The sequence below is a fragment of the Mustelus asterias genome, chromosome 31, assembly GCF_964213995.1.
Source record: "Mustelus asterias chromosome 31, sMusAst1.hap1.1, whole genome shotgun sequence".
NCBI lineage: Eukaryota > Metazoa > Chordata > Chondrichthyes > Carcharhiniformes > Triakidae > Mustelus > Mustelus asterias.
The window spans coordinates 6,796,894-6,814,447 of record NC_135831.1 but is presented as its reverse complement, the minus strand read 5'-3'; the positions used below and the strand labels follow the sequence as shown (position 1 = coordinate 6,814,447).

General features: G+C 51.0%; 1 protein-coding gene across 1 annotated transcript in view; it reads right to left on the bottom strand.

Annotated features, from left to right (window-relative positions):
• Positions 1 to 17,554, bottom strand: part of LOC144481674 (arf-GAP with coiled-coil, ANK repeat and PH domain-containing protein 2-like) — a 49,581-nt gene that overhangs the window by 3,824 nt on the left and 28,203 nt on the right. The window contains exons 13-19 of the mRNA XM_078200803.1: positions 16,305 to 16,504; positions 15,564 to 15,633; positions 13,647 to 13,741; positions 13,288 to 13,487; positions 12,407 to 12,588; positions 10,875 to 10,984; positions 2,970 to 3,080 (exon numbers count right to left, since the gene is read on the bottom strand). Coding sequence (XP_078056929.1) covers positions 2,970 to 3,080; positions 10,875 to 10,984; positions 12,407 to 12,588; positions 13,288 to 13,487; positions 13,647 to 13,741; positions 15,564 to 15,633; positions 16,305 to 16,504 — 968 coding nt within the window. The remainder of the gene's footprint in view (positions 1 to 2,969; positions 3,081 to 10,874; positions 10,985 to 12,406; positions 12,589 to 13,287; positions 13,488 to 13,646; positions 13,742 to 15,563; positions 15,634 to 16,304; positions 16,505 to 17,554) is intronic.

The window sequence follows — 17,554 nt, the reverse complement described above, 5'->3', positions numbered from 1 at the left end:
GACTCCCCTACCTTTGGGAAACGATATTGACTATCTAGCTGATCTGTGCCCCTCATTATTTTATAGACCTCTGTAAGATCACCCCTCAGCCTTCTATGCTCCAGAGAAAAAAGTCCCAGTCTATCCAGCCTCTCCTTATAACTCAAACCATCAAGTCCCGGTAGCATCCTAGTAAATCTTTTCTGCGCTCTTTCTAGTTTAATAATATCCTTTCTATAATAGGGTGACCAGAATTGCACACAGTATTCCAAGTTTGGCCTTACCAATATCTTGTACAACTTCAACAAGACATCCCAACTCCTGTATTCAATGTTCTGACCGATGAAACCAAGCATGCCGAATGCCTTCTTCACCACTCTGTCCACCTGTGACTCCACTTTCAAGGAACTATGAACCTGTATCGCCAAATCACAGAATCCTACAGTGCAGAAGAGGCCATTCAGCCCATCGAGTCTGCGCCGATGGGTGTAAGGCCCTGACCTGCCCACCTAATCCCACTTGCCAGCACTTGGCCCATCGCCTTGAGTGTGCCAAGTACGCATCCGGGTAGTTTTGAAAGGATGTGAGGCATCCCGCCTCCACCACCCTCCCAGGCAGCGCATTCCAGACCCTCACCACCCTCTGGGTAAAAACATTTTTCCTCAAATCCCCCCTAAACCTCCCACCCCTCACTTTTAACCTGTGTCCCCTCCTAACTGACCCTTCAACTGAGGGGAACAGCTGCTCCCTATCCACCCTGTCCATGCCCCTCATAATCTTGAACACCTCAATCAGGTCGCCCCCTCAGTCTTCTCTGCTCCAGAGAAAACAACCCAAGCCTATCCAACCGCTTTTCGTAACTTAAATGTTCCATCCCAGGCAGCATCCTGGTGAATCTCCTCTGAATCCCCTCCATTGCGTTCACATCCTTCCTATAATGTGGCGACCAGAACTGCACACAGTACTCCAGCTGTGGCCTCACCAAAGTTCTATACAACTCCAACATGACCTCTTTGCCTTTGTAATCTATACCCTGATTGATAAAGGCCTGATGCCTTTTTCACCACTCTATTAACCTGCCTTTCCACCTTCAGAGATCTGTAGACAAACACACCAAGGTCCCTTTGTGCTTCAGAAGTTCCCAGTCAGATCTTTCATAGTATACTTCCTTGTCTCTTTAGATAGATAGGTGCTGGATGGCTGGCACAGACACAACGGGCCGAAGGGCCTCTTTCTTACTGTGATACTCCATGACTCCTGTTCCCCTGCTACCTCCCGCATACCAATGTACCTACTGACTTCTTCCCTGCTTGGAGATGGTGAGTTCCAGGTGGTTGCTTTCTGGGACTGTCTCTGACTGTAACTGGAAAGGACAGTTGGCTGGGATTGGGGAAGGAGGATAGGGTAGGTGGTCCCTGCTCAATAATTGACAATTAGCCCCACTTTTCAGTCGATCCACTCAACAGCGCCCCGGAGAATTAGGGCAGTTGAGTGTCAACCACATTGGCTGTGGCTCTGGAGTCACATGTAGGCCAGACCGGGTAAGGACAGCAGATTTCCTTCCCGAAAGGAGATTAGTGAACCAGATGGGTTTTTCCGACAATCACCAATGGTTTCGTGGTCATCAGTAGATTCTTAATTCCAGAATTCTTTTATTGAATTGAAATTCCGCCATCTGCCTTGGCGGGATTTGAACCTGAGTCCCCAGAATCTTAGCGGAGTTTGTGGATTAATAGTCAAGCGATAATACCACTGGGCCATCACCTCGTGGGAATATCTCACACTCGACCTCCGGTCTGTGCTGGATCCAGGTGGCTTTGGCCAGAGCGATAAATCAGGTGTTGCGAGTGACCATAGGTGGATTGGCCATGCTAAATTATCCCTTACTGTCCAAAGATGTGCAGGTTGGGTGGATTGGCCATGCTAAATTATCCCTTCGTGTCCAAAGATGTGCGGGTTAGGTGGATTGGCCATGCTAAATTATCCCTTCGTGTCCAAAGATGTGCGGGTTAGGTGGATTGGCCATGCTAAATTGTCCCTTAGTGCCCAAAGATGAGCAGTTTAGGGGGATTAGCCATGCTAAATTGCCCCTTAGTGTCCAAAGATGTGTAGGTTAGGTGGATTGGCCATCCTAAATTATCCCTTCGTGTCCAAAGATGTGTGGGTTAGGTGGATTGGCCATGCTAAATTGTCCCTTAGTGTCCAAAGATGAGCAGTTTAGGGGGATTAGCCATGCTAAATTGCCCCTTAGTGTCCAAAGATGTGTAGGTTAGGTGGATTGGCCATGCTAAATTATCCCTTCGTGTCCAAAGATGTGTGGGTTAGGTGGATTGGCCATGCTAAATTGTCCCTTAGTGTCCAAAGATGAGCAGTTTAGGGGGATTAGCCATGCTAAATTGCCCCATAGTGTCCAAAGATGTGTAGGTTAGGTGGATTGGCCATGCTAAATTATCCCTTCGTGTCCAAAGATGTGCGGGTTAGGTGGATTGGCCATGCTAACTTGTCCCTTAGTGTCCAAAGATGAGCAGTTTAGGGGGATTAGCCATGCTAAATTGCCCCTTAGTGTCCAAAGATGTGCGGGTTGGTGGATTGGCCATGCTAAATTATCCTTTCGTGTCCAAAGATGTGCAGGTTAGGTGGATTGGCCATGCTAAATTGTCCCTTAGGTGTCCAAAGATGAGCAGGTTAGGGGGATCAGCAGGGCAAATGCATGGGGTTAGCACCATGCCAGCACCCACCCAGGTTACAGGAGAGAAAGTCAAGCCAGGGTTTCTATCATTAACTCACGTCAGGATGTTAACTCTTCACTAACAAATTACCCAGTCACCGCCATTCACTACCTCCCTGCACACACGAAGGGTGAGGCAATGGCGAACTGTTCAGCTACAAAGCAGCAAATCTTTGGGAGATTGGGGAGGGGGAAGGGAGTTGGTGGAAGAGACCGGGAGAGAGAGAGAGAGGTGGGAAATAAAAAGCTGAGGGAGACTCACAGTGTGACAATGTCGGCATTCGCAGCATCGATCGCAATGGTGATGGGATTCTTTCCGTTTTCATCCACTGCAGTCTGACTGGCTCCTCGTTTCAGGAACAGACAGACCAAGCTGTAGTAAAGCACACACCACAATAAACACAGCATCTCACAGACACAACCAGCAGCGGTGACATCGAAGAATTAGCTCGTGATACATCGGGCCCGAGTTTACCATTGCATCGCACCCATGTTCGGGCGTGAAAACCTCGTAAGGTCAGGCGTGAGGCGATTAGCGCGATCCGCGCCCGCATCCACACTGATTCCCACTTTACGAAGGCCCGAAAATGGCCACAAACCGAAACGGGGGTGACGTCAATTTAAATGCATTTGCATGCATTTAAATTGACTTAATGAGCTGGACGCCCAATCTTACCAGCGTTTCCCCCTTTACCATCGCGTTCGCCCATCCAGATTCGGCGCGAAACGGACATGCTGTTTGGCAAAACATGTTTCGCGCGCTCCAGCTGCTGAAGAGGTAAGTTCAGAGCTTCCAATGGCTCTCTGACTCAGATCGGTGGTGGTGGGGGGGCGGGGGTGTTAGGGGGGTGGGGAAGGAGGAGGCCAGATCATTCTCTGGTGTGGGGGGGGGGGGGGGGGGGGAGGAGGGAGGCCCGACCATTCGCTGGTGGGGGGGAGGGAGGGGAGGAGGCCAGATCATTAGATGGATTGGCCATGCTAAATTGCCCCTTAGTGTCCAAAGATGTGCAGGTTAGGTGGATTGGCCATGTTAAATTGCCCCTTAGTGTCCAAAGATGTGCAGGTTAGGTGGATTGGCCATGCTAAATTGCCCCTTAGTGTCCAAAGATGTGCAGGTTAGGTGGATTGGCCATGCTAAATTGCCCCTTAGTGTCCAAAGATGTGCAGGTTAGGTGGATTGGCCATGCTAAATTGCCCCTTAGTGTCCAAAGATGTGCAGGTTAGGTGGATTGGCCATGCTAAATTGCCCCTTAGTGTCCAAAGATGTGCAGGTTAGGTGGATTGGCCATGCTAAATTGCCCCTTAGTGTCCCACGATTTGCAGGTTGGGGGACTAGCAGGGTAAATGCATGGGGTTATGGGGATAGGGCAGGGGGTGGACCTGGGTAAGACGCTTTGTCGGGGGAATCAGTGGGGACTCAATGGGCCGAATGGCCTCCTTCTGCACTGTAGGGATTCTCGGCTGTCGCTGCGATTGAATATCGGTCACATTCTATGAGGGTGATTGTGCGCTGGGTACATGGGGCAGTCGGACAGACGGTTAACGCCTACCCAATGCCGATGCAACGTGACATTGAACCTGCAGTTAAGTAGCACTGTCGAGAGCTTCAAGTTTTTAGGTGTCCAGATCACCAACAACCTGTCCTGGTCCCCCCATGCTGACACTATAGTTAAGAAAGCCCCACCAACACCTCTACTTTCTCAGGAGACTAAGGAAATTTGGCACGTCCGCTACGACTCTCACCAACTTTTACAGATGCTCCATAGAAAGCATTCTTTCTGGTTGTATCACAGCTTGGTCTGGGCTCCTGCTCTGCCCAAGACCGCAAGAAACTACAAAGGGTCATGAATGTAGCCCAATCCATCACGCAAACCAGCCTCCCATCCATTAACTCTGTCCACACTTCCCGCTGCCTCGGGAAAAGCAGCCAGCATAATTAAGGACCCCACCTACCCCGGACATTCTCTCTTCCACCTTCTTCTTCCCATCGGGAAAAAGATACAAAAGTCTGAGGTCACGTACCAACCGACGCCAGAACAGCTTCTGCCATCAGACTTTTGAATGGACCTACCTCGCATTAAGTTGATCTTTCTCTACACCCTAGCTATGACTGTAACACTACATTCTGCACCCTCTCCTTTCCTTCTCTATGAGCGGTATGCTTTGTCTGTATCGTGCGCAAGAAATAATACTTTTCACTGTATGCACATGTGACAATAATAAATCAAATCAAATCGCTTTTAATGTGGTAAACCTTTCCAAGGCACGGCACTGGAGCTCAGGGTTGGTGCCAGAGGATTAGGGCTCCCTCGAGAATCATTAACTTAGCACATCCCAATATCCCCCTTCCAATTAACTTTCCAAAATGAATAATGTGCATTTGCTTGAATAAAAAATCCTGCATTAACGAAGACAGATTGATTGTGCTGGAGCAGGGGGAAGAATATTATAACGCACATTGTACATTCTCTTGTCCCACACTATTCACAGGATAAGTACGGAACACATCTTGATGCCTAATATGGTTCATGTGACGTGAAACTGTGGCTGAAATCTTCTGGTTCCGCCCGTCACGGGGATCATCTGCTGAAGGTCCGTTGACTTTTGAGTGGGAATTCCTGTTCCCAAGACAGGCAGAATTCCACCCCGTGAATTCCCACAACGATTAACTCGATGGTTTGGTGCACAATTGATGCAATCAATACTCATTATCATAGACATAGGCTGGGTGGAATTATCTGCCGATTTGCAGATTTGGAATAGTCATTTAGATGTATGAATTTGCATAACGGGCATGTAAACAGAATGAGAAATATAAAATGAAATATTGGGAAAGATTGCAATATAATTACATGGAAATACGTGTGTGTAAAGCAGTATATCGTAGAATAGAATCCCTACAGTGCAGGAGTAGACCATTTGCCCCATTGAGTCTGCAACGACTCTCTCCGACAGAGCATCCTACCCAGGCCCTATCCACGTAACTCCAAGTATTTACACCACTAATCCCCCTAATCTACACACCTTAAGACACAAAGGGACAATTTAGCATGGCCAATCCCCCTAACCCGCACATCTCTGGACACGAAGGGGCAATTTAGCGTGGCCAATCCACCTAACATACACGTCTTTGGACACCAAGGGACAATTTACTACAGCCAATCTACCTAACCCGCACATCTTTGGACACTAAGGGAAAATTTAGCATGGCCAATCCACCTAACCTACACATTTTTTTCGGACTGAGGAGGAACCGGAGCACACGGCGGAAACCCACGCAGACACGGGGAGAACGTGCAGACTCCGTACGGACAGTCAGCCGAGGCCAGAATTGAACCCGAGTCGCAGGTGCTCTGAGACAGCAATGTTAATCACCGTGATACCCCCCAAATATGGGTGTACATCTGTATGTCAGTGTATGTGGGTGTATGTCAGTAGGAGTGGGCCGATAGAGTATATGTGTGTGCCTGTCAGTAGCAGTGGGTCTATATGAGTATATGTGTGTGTGTATGTCAGTAGGAGTGGGTCTATGAATATATGTGGGTGTGTATGTCAGTACATGTGGGTGTGTATGTCAGTATATGTGGGTGTGTATATCAGTATGTGTGGGTGTATGTCAGTAGGAGTGGGTCTATGAGTATATGTGTGTGTGTATGTCAGTAGGAGTGGGTCTATGAGGATATGTGGGTGTGTATGTCAGTACATCTGGGTGTGTATGTCAGCATATGTGGGTGTGTATGTCAGTATATGTGGGTGTGTATATCAGTATGTGTGGGTGTATGTCAGTAGGAGTGGGTCTATGAGTATATGTGTGAGTGTATGTCAGTAGGAGTGGGTCTATGAGTATATGTGCGTGTGTAGGTCAGTAGGAGTGGGTCTATATGAGTATATGTGTGTGTGTATGTCAGTAGGAATGGGTCTATGAGTATATGTGTGTGTGTATGTCAGTAGCAGTGGGTCTATGAGTATATGTGCGTGTGTATGTCAGTAGGAGTGGGTCTATGAGTATATGTGTGGGTGTATGTCAGTAGGAGTGGGTCTATGAGTATATGTGCGTGTGTATGTCAGTTGGATTGGGTCTATGAGTATATGTGTGTGTGTCCGTCAGTAGCAGTGGGTCTATGAGTATATGTGCGTGTGTATGTCAGTAGGAGTGGGTGTATATGAGTATATGTGTGTGTGTATGTCAGTAGCAGTGGGTCTATGAGTATATGTGTGTGTGTATGTCAGTAGGAGTGGGTCTATGAGTATATGTGGGTGTGTATGTCAGTATATGTGGGTGTATGTCAGTATATGTGGGTGTGTATGTCAGTATATGTGGGTGTGTATGTCAGTATGTGTGGGTGTATGCCAGTAGGAGTGGGTCTATGAGTATATGTGTGTGTGTATGTCAGTAGGATTGGGTCTATGAGTATATGTGTGTGTGTATGTCAGTATGTGTGGGTGTATGCCAGTAGGAGTGGGTCTATGAGTATATGTGGGTGTGTATGTCAGTACATGTGGGTGTGTATGTCAGTACATGTGGGTGTGTATGTCAGTATATGTGGGTGTGTATGTCAGTATATGTGGGTGTGTATGTCAGTATGTGTGTGTATATGTCAGTAGGAGTGGGTCTATGAGTATATGTGTGGGTGTATGTCAGTAGGAGTGGGTCTATGAGTATATGTGCGTGTGTAGGTCAGTAGGAGTGGGTCTATGAGTATATGTGTGTGTGTATGTCAGTTGGATTGGGTCTATGAGTATATGTGCGTGTGTATATGTCAGTAGGAGTGGGTGTATATGAGTATATGTGTGTGTGTATGTCAGTTGGATTGGGTCTATGAGTATATGTGTGTGTGTATATGTCAGTAGGAGTGGGTCTATGAGTATATGTGTGTGTGTAGGTCAGTAGGAGTGGGTCTATGAGTATATGTGTGTGTGTATGTCAGTAGGAGTGGGTCTATGAGTATATGTGTGTGTGTAGGTCAGTAGGAGTGGGTCTATGAGTATATGTGTGTGTGTATGTCAGTAGGAGTGGGTCTATATGAGTATATGTGTGTGTGTATGTCAGTAGGGGTGGGTCTATATGAGTATATGTGTGTGTGTATGTCAGTAGGAGTGGGTCTATATGAGTATATGTGCGTGTGTATGTCAGTAGGAGTGGGTCTATGAGTATATGTGTGGGTGTATGTCAGTAGGAGTGGGTCTATGAGTATATGTGTGGGTGTATGTCAGTAGGAGTGGGTCTATGAGTATATGTGCGTGTGTATGTCAGTAGGAGTGGGTCTATGAGTATATGTGTGGGTGTATGTCAGTAGGAGTGGGTCTATGAGTATATGTGGGTGTGTATGTCAGTATATGTGGGTGTGTATGTCAGTATATGTGGGTGTGTATGTCAGTATATATGTGTGTATGTCAGTACGAGTGGGTGTACATGAGTATATGTGGGTGTGTATGTCAGTATATATGTGTGTATGTCAGTACGAGTGGGTGTACATGAGTATATGTGGGTGTGTATGTCAGTATATGTGTGTGTATGTCAGTATATGTGTGTGTATGTCAGTATATGTGTGTGTATGTCAGTACGAGTGGGTGTACATGAGTATATGTGGGTGTGTATGTCAGTATATGTGTGTGTATGTCAGTATATGTGGGTGTGTATGTCAGTATATGTGGGTGTGTATGTCAGTATATGTGGGTGTATGTCAGTATATGTGGGTGTATGTCAGTATATGTGGGTGTATGTCAGTAGGAATGGGTCTACCTGAGTGGGCCTGGACCTTTCAGTCGCTCTGCTGAAACCCTTTTGTTTCCTTTGTTCAGTTTTTTGCCACCGCTAAGTTTTGCTTCTCTCAGCGAATGCCTTTTTCCCCGTGGGTGCACAGCCCTGTGGGAGCGTTACCACACACAGATTCACACCCAGTCACTCTCAGAGTAACGAGGACAAGTGATAATAGGTAGGCCAAAAAGGTCAGTCTGAAGGCTTAAAGGGGGGATACAGGTGGAGAGATTTAGGGGCAGGAATTCCAGAACCTGGGGCCCAGTTGGATGAAGATATGGCCACTAAAGGGGGCCTTGATGATTCGGGCAACACAAAGATCCGGGATTGGAGGGACCGAGAGATCTGGGTGGGTGGAAGGGGTTACACAGATGGGGATGAATGAGGCAGTTGAGGGATTCGATGACACAATTAAGGCTGCAAACTGAATATCAGGCCATTATCGAATGTTTGGGACATGTGACGAAAGGGAAACTCCCTACTTTCAGAAACTGTTGCTACTTCTTTCCAGAACATTACCGAGAAATGAAAAATAAAAACACAACCGAAAAACCCCCCCAGAATTACAGGTCACCTGGAGGTCAGTGGTGAAACTCAGCCAAGACCACACCTTCCTCAAAGAGGTGGCTTCACAAAGTGCCCTCGGGTCGGGAATTCCACTCAAGTCTGCGCAATCTGAATGATAACCCGCGGTTACAAAATAAAACTTAACGTTGGGCTATGTTTAGACGGGGGCTCTCATCTGGACATCCCCGCCTTCCCCCACGTCCGTTACGTAGGGGGATTGCCCAAGGGGATCTGGTGGCCTTCAGGCAATTGGGTGGCCACCATCGACTGAGTGAGGCCCCCAATAGTGGTTAGCACTGCTACCTCACAGCACGAGGGACCCGGGTTCAATTCCAGCCTTGGGTCACTGTCTGTGTGGAGTCTGCACATTCTCCCCGTGTCTGCGTGGGTTTCCTCCGGGTGCTCCGATTTCCTCCCACAGTCCGAAAGACGTGCTGGTTAAGTGCATTGGCCGTGCTAAATTCACCCTCAGTGTACCCCAACAGGCGCCGGAATGTGGCGACTAGGGGGTTTTCACAGTAACTTCATTGCAGTGTTAATGTGAGCCGACTTGTGACTAATTAATAAATTTTTACTTTACTTTTGGCCAGCGTCAGGAAGAGTGGCGGCTGCGCTGAAGCCACCGGAGACCCTGGACTGTTTTGGGACTGCCCCCACCCCCCAGACAAAGGGGGGAGTGAGGGAGGGATGGGGTGGGGGGGGGGGAATTGTGCGAGAGTGGGGGAGGGGAATTGGAGGCAAAGGCTGGGATAGGGTGGCTAGCCCGCTTCCCAATGCCGGGGACCCACCACACCCCCAACTTCCCCCTGCCCCCACCTCAATCAGGCACAAAGCATCTGATAACGAGGGACCCCAATAAAAGCCCCTGTCCCGGGAGGACAAGGGACCCCCCCCCCCCCCCGCCCCCCCCCAACCCCGGGAGGCTACAGGAAAACCCAACAGGGTGTCACTTGGTAAATGGATGAACCTAATTGACATTCGGGCCCCTGACAGCAGAGAATCCCACGTCAGCTCCGAATTAATAGGGAGACAGACTCGGGATCTCTCCCAGGATTATGTGGTCCGGGCCAGCATGGCTCCTGCTACAACCACCTGCATTAAATCCATTGCCTCTTATGGAATTGTGTGCGGAATATAAGGTGTGATGTAACTGAGGCGTTCAAATAATTTAATAACAGTTGGACATAAACGATTTATTCGGGTGGGGGTGAGGGAGCTTAGCGGGTAAAAGTCCAGAAGAAGGGGGCAAAACTTTCATATCTGAGCTATATTATTCAGAGATATTCAGATGCAACACTGAATGCAAAGGGGAGTGGAATGATAGAATCACTACAGAGCCAAGAGGAGGCCATTCAGCCCATCGGGTACAATCCCACCCAGGCCCAATGCCCATGTTCCCATGTATTTACCCTCCTAATCCCCCTGACACTAAGGGAGAGTTTAGCACTGTGGGAGGAAACTGGAGCACCCGGAGGAAACCCACGCAGACACGGGGAGAACGTGTCAACTCCACACAGACAGTGACCCAAGGCCGGGATCAAACCCGGGACCGTGGTGCTGAGAGGCAGCCATGCGAACCATTGGGCCAACGTGCCGCCCGTTCCTGGGAGTGTTTGATGGGGACAGTGTAGCGGGAGCTTTACTCTGTATCTAACCCCGTGCTGTACCTGTCCTGGGAGTGTTTGATGGGGACAGTGTAGAGGGAGCTTTACTCTGTATCTAACCCCGTGCTGTACCTGTCCTGGGAGTGTTTGATGGGGACAGTGTAGAGGGAGATTTCCAAATCAGCATCAATGGTTAACCCTGTGGCATGAGGTGCATCTGGTGCTATGCCAGCCTTACCCGGTGTGCCCATGGACTGTGGCGTGGTGAAGGGGTCCGCGGCTGTGGATGTCCATCAGGTTCACGTTGGCCCCATTCTGTAGCAGGAATTCGCAAGCCACCAAGGAACCCTGGGAAGGTCGTGGAGAAGAGAAGCAAAAAAATAAGTCAACGTTTAGTCCAATTACCCCTGACCAGAATCCTTTGTCCCAAAGCTCTGGAGGAGCGGAGTCAGGAACTCACTCCGTCTGTTTTGTTTTTGTCTTGCTCAGAATTCTGGGCAAAGAGATCATCCTGCGGGTCAAACAGCTTGTCCAACTTTCAGTATAGGGCGGCTCGGTGGCAGTGGTTAGCACTGCTGCCTCACAGCGGCATGGTGGCACAGTGGTTAGCACTGCTGCCTCACAGCGCCAGGGACTTGGGTTCAATTCCGGCCTTGGGTAACTGTGTGGAGTTTGTACATTCTCCCCCCGTGCCTGCATGGGTTCCTTCGGGTGCTCCAGTTTCCTCCCACACTCCATGCTAAATTGTCCCTTAGTGTCCAAAGATGTGCGGGTTAAGTGGATTGGCCGTGCTAAATTGTCCCTTAGTTTCCAAAGATGTGCAGGTTAGGTGGATTGGCCATGCTAAATTGCCCCTTAGTTTCCAAAGATGTGCAGGTTAGGTGGATTGGCCATGCTAAATTGCCCCTTAGTGTCCAAAGATGTGCAGGTTAGGTGGATTGGCCATGCTAAATTGCCCCTTAGTGTCCAAAGATGTGCAGGTTAGGTGGATTGGCCATGCTAAATTGCCCCTTAGTGTCCAAAGATGTACAGGTTAGGTGGATTGGCCATGTTAAATTGCCCTTTAGTTTCCAAAGATGTGCAGGTTCGGTGGATTGGCCATGCTAAATTGCCCTTTAGTTTCCAAAGATGTGCAGGTTAGGTGGATTGGCCATGCTAAATTGCCCTTTAGTTTCCAAAGATGTGCAGGTTAGGTGGATTGGCCATGCTAAATTGCCCTTTAGTTTCCAAAGATGTGCAGGTTAGGTGGATTGGCCATGCTAAATTGCCCCTTAGTGTCCAAAGATGTGTAGTTTCGCTGGATTAGCCGTTGGAAATGTGTGGGGTGACGGGGATAGGGTGGGGAGAGGGCCTGCGTAATTGGCCCTTGGTGTCCAAAGATGTGTCGTTTAGGGGGATTAGTGGGGTAAATGTGTGGAGTTGCAGGGAAGAGGGTGTGGATAAGGTACTCTGTCAGAGGGTCGGTGCAAACTCAAAGGGCCGAATGTCCTCCTCTGCTTAGGGATGCTATGATTCTATGAAATGCTGTCAAGCCTACACACGGTAAAGGTTAGGCGATGTCCACACTTGCTCATGGCCAGGGAAAAGACGTAGTACAGAGGCATAATTTACTGAAGCCTCGTAAAAGCCACAGAAGCAGTGGAGATAACTAATCCTGTGTGTGGCTGGGTTCGGTGCCGGGTTACACTGGGTGGATTAAGCTTTTTATCTCTGGGGGGCGGAGGGTGGGATAATGTTCCCTCCACCGAATGTAATGAGTTCCCCCTTTACCGGTGTCACGGCCTGTATAAGTGGAGTTTTGTTCTCATCTGATGTGTTGACCCAGTTGACGTCAGCTCCATGTGCCAATGCATCGGCCATGACGGGGAGGTTCTGGAGTGCTGCGGCTCGATAAAGTAATGCCCCGGGGTGGAGGTCTCGCAAATCCTCGCTGCTTGCTTTATCATTCAAATCTGTAAACGGGAGAGAAAACGTGTGTTCGCGAGATCGGCCCAGGATTGGATCTCAATAATACATCCTTCACGCAATAAAAATAACCCAAGGAGTGTCCGAGGGCAGCAATTGGATCAATAAAACAGGCACGGCGGCCAGAATTCTCCGGCCTCGCCCGCGGCTGGGATTCTCCAGTCCCGCTGCAGTGAACGAAGTTTTGGCTGAGCGCCAAATTCTCACAGGCAGCGGTGGCGGGGCGAATGAGATCGCAGGTTCCCAGTGCAAATTAATAAAAGGACACAGTAGGAGGAGGTGGTGGCGCAGTGGTACTGTCACTGGATTAGTAATCCAGGGAGCCAGGGTAAGGCTCTGGGGAGCCAGGTTCCAATCCCACCATGGCAGATGGTGAATTTGTTAAAAATCTCACGAAAACCACGGAACCTTTAGTGACTGTTCTAAGAAACCAATCTAGTGCCCTTCAAGGAAGGAAATCTGCCATCCTTACCTGGTCTGGCCTACATGTGACTCCCACAGTAACACGGTTGACTGTCAAAATGCCCTCAGTTCAAGGGGCAAGTCGGGATGAGCAATAAATGCTGGCCTAGCCAGCGATGCCCACATCCCATAAAAGAACGAAAAGAAAGATGTACTTTTGGTCATTCCCGAAAATTGGTCCCAGGTCATAGTAAATTTAACCAGAAGGAACTTTCCCCTCTAACCTTGGCTTGGGGGCAAGGCTTTGCCGCGGGGCTTGAGGAAAGGTTTTGGTGGTTTTTCTGGTTTCTGGTTCTTCTCCAGCGTGTTGGTATGTTGGTTCCGCTTCAAGCTGCACCGACGCAGTCTGATCCCACTTTCCGGGAGTTTGTGGATAAATTTCTTCTCCACGTACTTGGCACGAATCCAGGCTTCCTTATCCTGCCTGAGGGAGTGGAGAAAGAGGTCGTCTTTAACTGTGCCCAAGATATTTTCAACTGGGGGGGGCGGAGGGTCAAAATAGAACAGGAGCCCGACTATACCGCAACAGATCTTACCCCCTCCCTCCCTCCCTCCCTCCCTCCCTCCGTGTCGCCGCTCTTACCGAGGAGATCCGTGTTGGGGCTTTTTCACTGTCATCTCCTCAATTCGAGCTTCATAGATTCCATTGATAGTGGAGTTTCCCAATTCACACATCAGCTGTTTGTGAGGAAGATAGTCAGAGTGAGAGGAATGGCAGTGAGAGGAAGGGAAATTACTCTGGGAGAGAGGGAGCAAGGAGACAGAGAGAGAGAGAGAGAGAGGGAGAGAGGGAAAGAGAGAGGGAGAGAGAGAGAGGGAGAGAGAGAGAGTGAGAAGGAGAGGAGAGAGAGGAGAGAGGGGGAGAGAGAGAGGGGGAGAAAGGGAGACGGAGAAGGAGAGAGAGAGAGAGAGAGCGGGAGAAGGGGGCGAGAGAGGGGGCGAGAGAGGGGGCGAGAGAGGGGGGGAGAGAGGGGGGGAGAGAGGGGGGGAGAGAGGGGGGGAGAGAGGGGGGGAGAGAGGGGGGAAGAGAGGGGGGGAGAGAGGGGGAGAGAGGGAGGAGAGAGGGGGGGAGAGAGAGGGGGGGAGAGATGGGGGAGAGAGGGGGGCGAGAGAGGGGGCGAGGAAGAGGGGAGAGGGGGGAGAGAGGGGGGAGAGAGGGGGGGAGAGAGGGGGCGAGAGAGGGGAGGAGAGGGGGGAGAGAGGGGGGAGAGAGGGGGGAGAGAGGGGGGGCGAGAGAGGGGGGGCAAAGGGGAGAGGGGGGCGAGAGAGGGGGGGCAAAGAGGGGGGGAGAGAGGGGGGAGAGAGAGGGGGGAGAGAGAGGGGGGAGAGAGAGGGGGGAGAGAGAGGGGGGAGAGAGAGGGGGGAGAGAGAGGGGGGAGAGAGAGGGGAGAGAGGGGGGGAGAGAGGGGGGGGAGAGAGGGGGGGAGAGAGGGGGGGAGAGAGGGGGGAGAGAGGGGGGAGAGAGGGGGGGAGAGAGGGGGGGAGGGGGGGGGGTGAGAGAGGGGGGCGAGAGAGGGGGCGAGAGAGGGGGCGAGAGAGGGGGCGAGAGAGGGGGCGAGAGAGGGGGCGAGAGAGGGAGAAGGAGAGTGCGGGAGGGAGAGAGAGAGGGAAGGAAGGGGGAGAGAGGAGGGAGAGGGAGGGAGGGAGGGAGAGGAGGGAGGGAGAGGAGGGAGGGAGGGAGAGGAGGGAGGGAGGGAGGGAGAAAAGAGGTGGTAAGTCGCTCTTCCCATTCCCAATGGGTGGGAATGGGAAGAGCGAGGGGGAAAGGGGCAAGACTGAGAGGAAAGCCGGGGGAAGGGGCAGTGCTAGAGGGGGAGGGACGGACGTTACCCCCGGGGAGAAGGGGCCGTGACAGAGGGGGAGGGACGGACGTTACCCCCAGGGAGAAGGGGCCGTGACAGAGGGGGAGGGATGGGCGTTACCCCGGGGGCGGGGGGGGGGGGGGGGAATGGTGAGACAGTGGGGAGAGTCGGAGTTGATGGGTGTGGAGCCTGGGGGGAAGGGGGCAGAACCGGGGTCGAAAGGGGCAGAGCCAGAGGAAGGGGCAAAGCTGGGAGGGGGTTGCAATGGGAAGTAAAGGGAGAAGCGGGGAAGGGAGAGGTGGAAATGGGAGAGCGTGACAGAGGGAGTAAGAGAGGTAAATAGTGAGAAGAAACAGGAGAGAGAGAGGCACAGACATAGAGAATGGGGGGGAAGGAGAAAGAAGGAAAGGGAGAGAGAGAGAGAGACAGAGAAGGGGGTAGACAGAGAGAGAGGGAGAAGCAATGAGGGAGAGAGAAGAGAGAGAGGTAAGAGGGAGAGGGGATTGAGAGAGAGAGAGAGACTGAGAAAGGGGAGAGAGAAGGAAGGGGAGAGTGGAAGAGGAAGAGAGAGGGAATAAGGGAAGGGGGAAAGGGGAAGGGGAGGAGAAAGGGAAAAGGGAAAGGGGAAAGAGGAGAGTGAGGTTAAGGGGGATAGAACATGGAGGAAGCCTGGGGTAAGTAACTGATCCCAGTCGCACCTTTAATAATTCAGGCTCCCAGGAATCAAGAGTCAGCGATCGGACTTTGGAAAAATGCACACCCAGACTCCTGTGAGGGATAAGAAAATGAAAGTTAGATCCCCGCCTCAGTCATTAATCAAAGCCCAGCTCCAACAGGCCAACTGGAGTCACGTCCTGATAATCCGAGTATTCCGACTCTGTCCACCTCCTGCTGCCGAAGCAATCCCTGAACAGCAGCAATCATTTACCTTCAACGTCACCGGATTCACCTGGAATCCACAGTCTCTTATGTGGAACTTTATCAAAAACCTTCTGGAATTCTGTAAAATTAATATCCGCAGACAGGTCTCTGCTTAATATCTCAGTCACCTCATCATAAAGGTTAGGGCGGCACGGTGGCACAGTGGGTTAGCACTGCTGCCTCACAGCGCCAGGGACCTGGGTTCAATTCCAGCCTCGGGTCACTGTCTGTGTGGAGTTTGCACATTCTCCCCGTGTCTGCGTGGGTTTCCTCCGGGTGCTCCGGTTTCCTCCCACACTCCAAAGATGTGCGGGTTAGGTGGTTTGGCCGTGCTAAATTGCCCCTTAGTGTCCGGGGATTAGCTGGGTAAATGTGTGGGGTTACGGGAATAGGGCCCAGGTGGGATTGTGGTCAGTACAGACTCGATGGGGTGAATGGCCTCCTTCTGTACTGTCGGGATTCTACAATTCTTTCAGGCTCCGCACCCGATGTAATTTTGGTTCGTTGACAGCGGTTACCTGTGGATTCCGGAACATTCTATGCAGAGGGTGATGCCCAGGTTGATGCTGGCCCATTCTGGAAGGGGTTCACTGCAATCACAGCACTGAGCATTCCCAGGAATGCTTTGGACCTGCTCGAGACCCTTCTCCTTTCCTGGTCTAACTTCCTCGGCAAAAGCGAAGACTCCGGTCGATACGGACGAAGTTCTTTCCAACTTCTGAAAAGACATAAATTTGAATTCCAACATGTATAGAAATCCAAGAAAAGTACAGAACTGACACAGAACAACTTGGAGAGCGTCTACCGGCTGTATACCCTGGATCAGAGCATGGAAATCAATGGAACCTGTTCCCCAGTGGGAGTCAGTGTGTGTGGAACCCGTACCCCAGTGAGAGTCAGTGTGTGTGGAACCCGTACCCCAGTGAGAGTCAGTGTGTGTGGGACCCGTACCCCAGTGAGAGTCAGTGTGTGTGGAACCCGTACCCCAGTGAGAGTCAGTGTGTGTGGAACCCGTACCCCAGTGAGAGTCAGTGTGTGGGACCCGTACCCCAGTGAGAGTCAGTGTGTGTGGAACCCGTACCCCAGTGAGAGTCAGTGTGTGTGGAACCTGTACCCCAGTGAGTGTCAGTGTGTGGGACCCGTACCCTAGTGAGAGTCAGTGTGTGTGGAACCCGTACCCCAGTGAGAGTCAGTGTGTGTGGAACCCGTAGCCCAGTGACTGTCAGTGTGTGTGGGACCCGTACCCCAGTGAGAGTCAGTGTGTGTGGAACCCATAACCCAGTGAGAGTCAGTGTGTGTGGGACCCGTACCCCAGTGAGAGTCAGTGTGTGTGGAACCTGTAGCCCAGTGACTGTCAGTGTGTGTGGAACCCGTAGCCCAGTGACTGTCAGTGTGTGTGGAACCCGTACCCCAGTGAGAGTCAGTGTGTGTGGAACCCATAACCCAGTGAGAGTCAGTGTGTGTGGAACCCGTACCCCAGTGAGAGTCAGTGTGTGTGGAACCCGTAGCCCAGTGACTGTCAGTGTGTGTGGAACCCGTACCCCAGTGACTGTCAGTGTGTGTGGAACCCGTACCCCAGTGAGAGTCAGTGTGTGTGGAACCCGTAGCCCAGTGACTGTCAGTGTGTGTGGAACCCGTACCCCAGTGAGAGTCAGTGTGTGTGGAACCCATAACCCAGTGAGAGTCAGTGTGTGTGGAACCCGTAGCCCAGTGACTGTCAGTGTGTGTGGAACCCGTACCCCAGTGAGAGTCAGTGTGTGTGGAACCC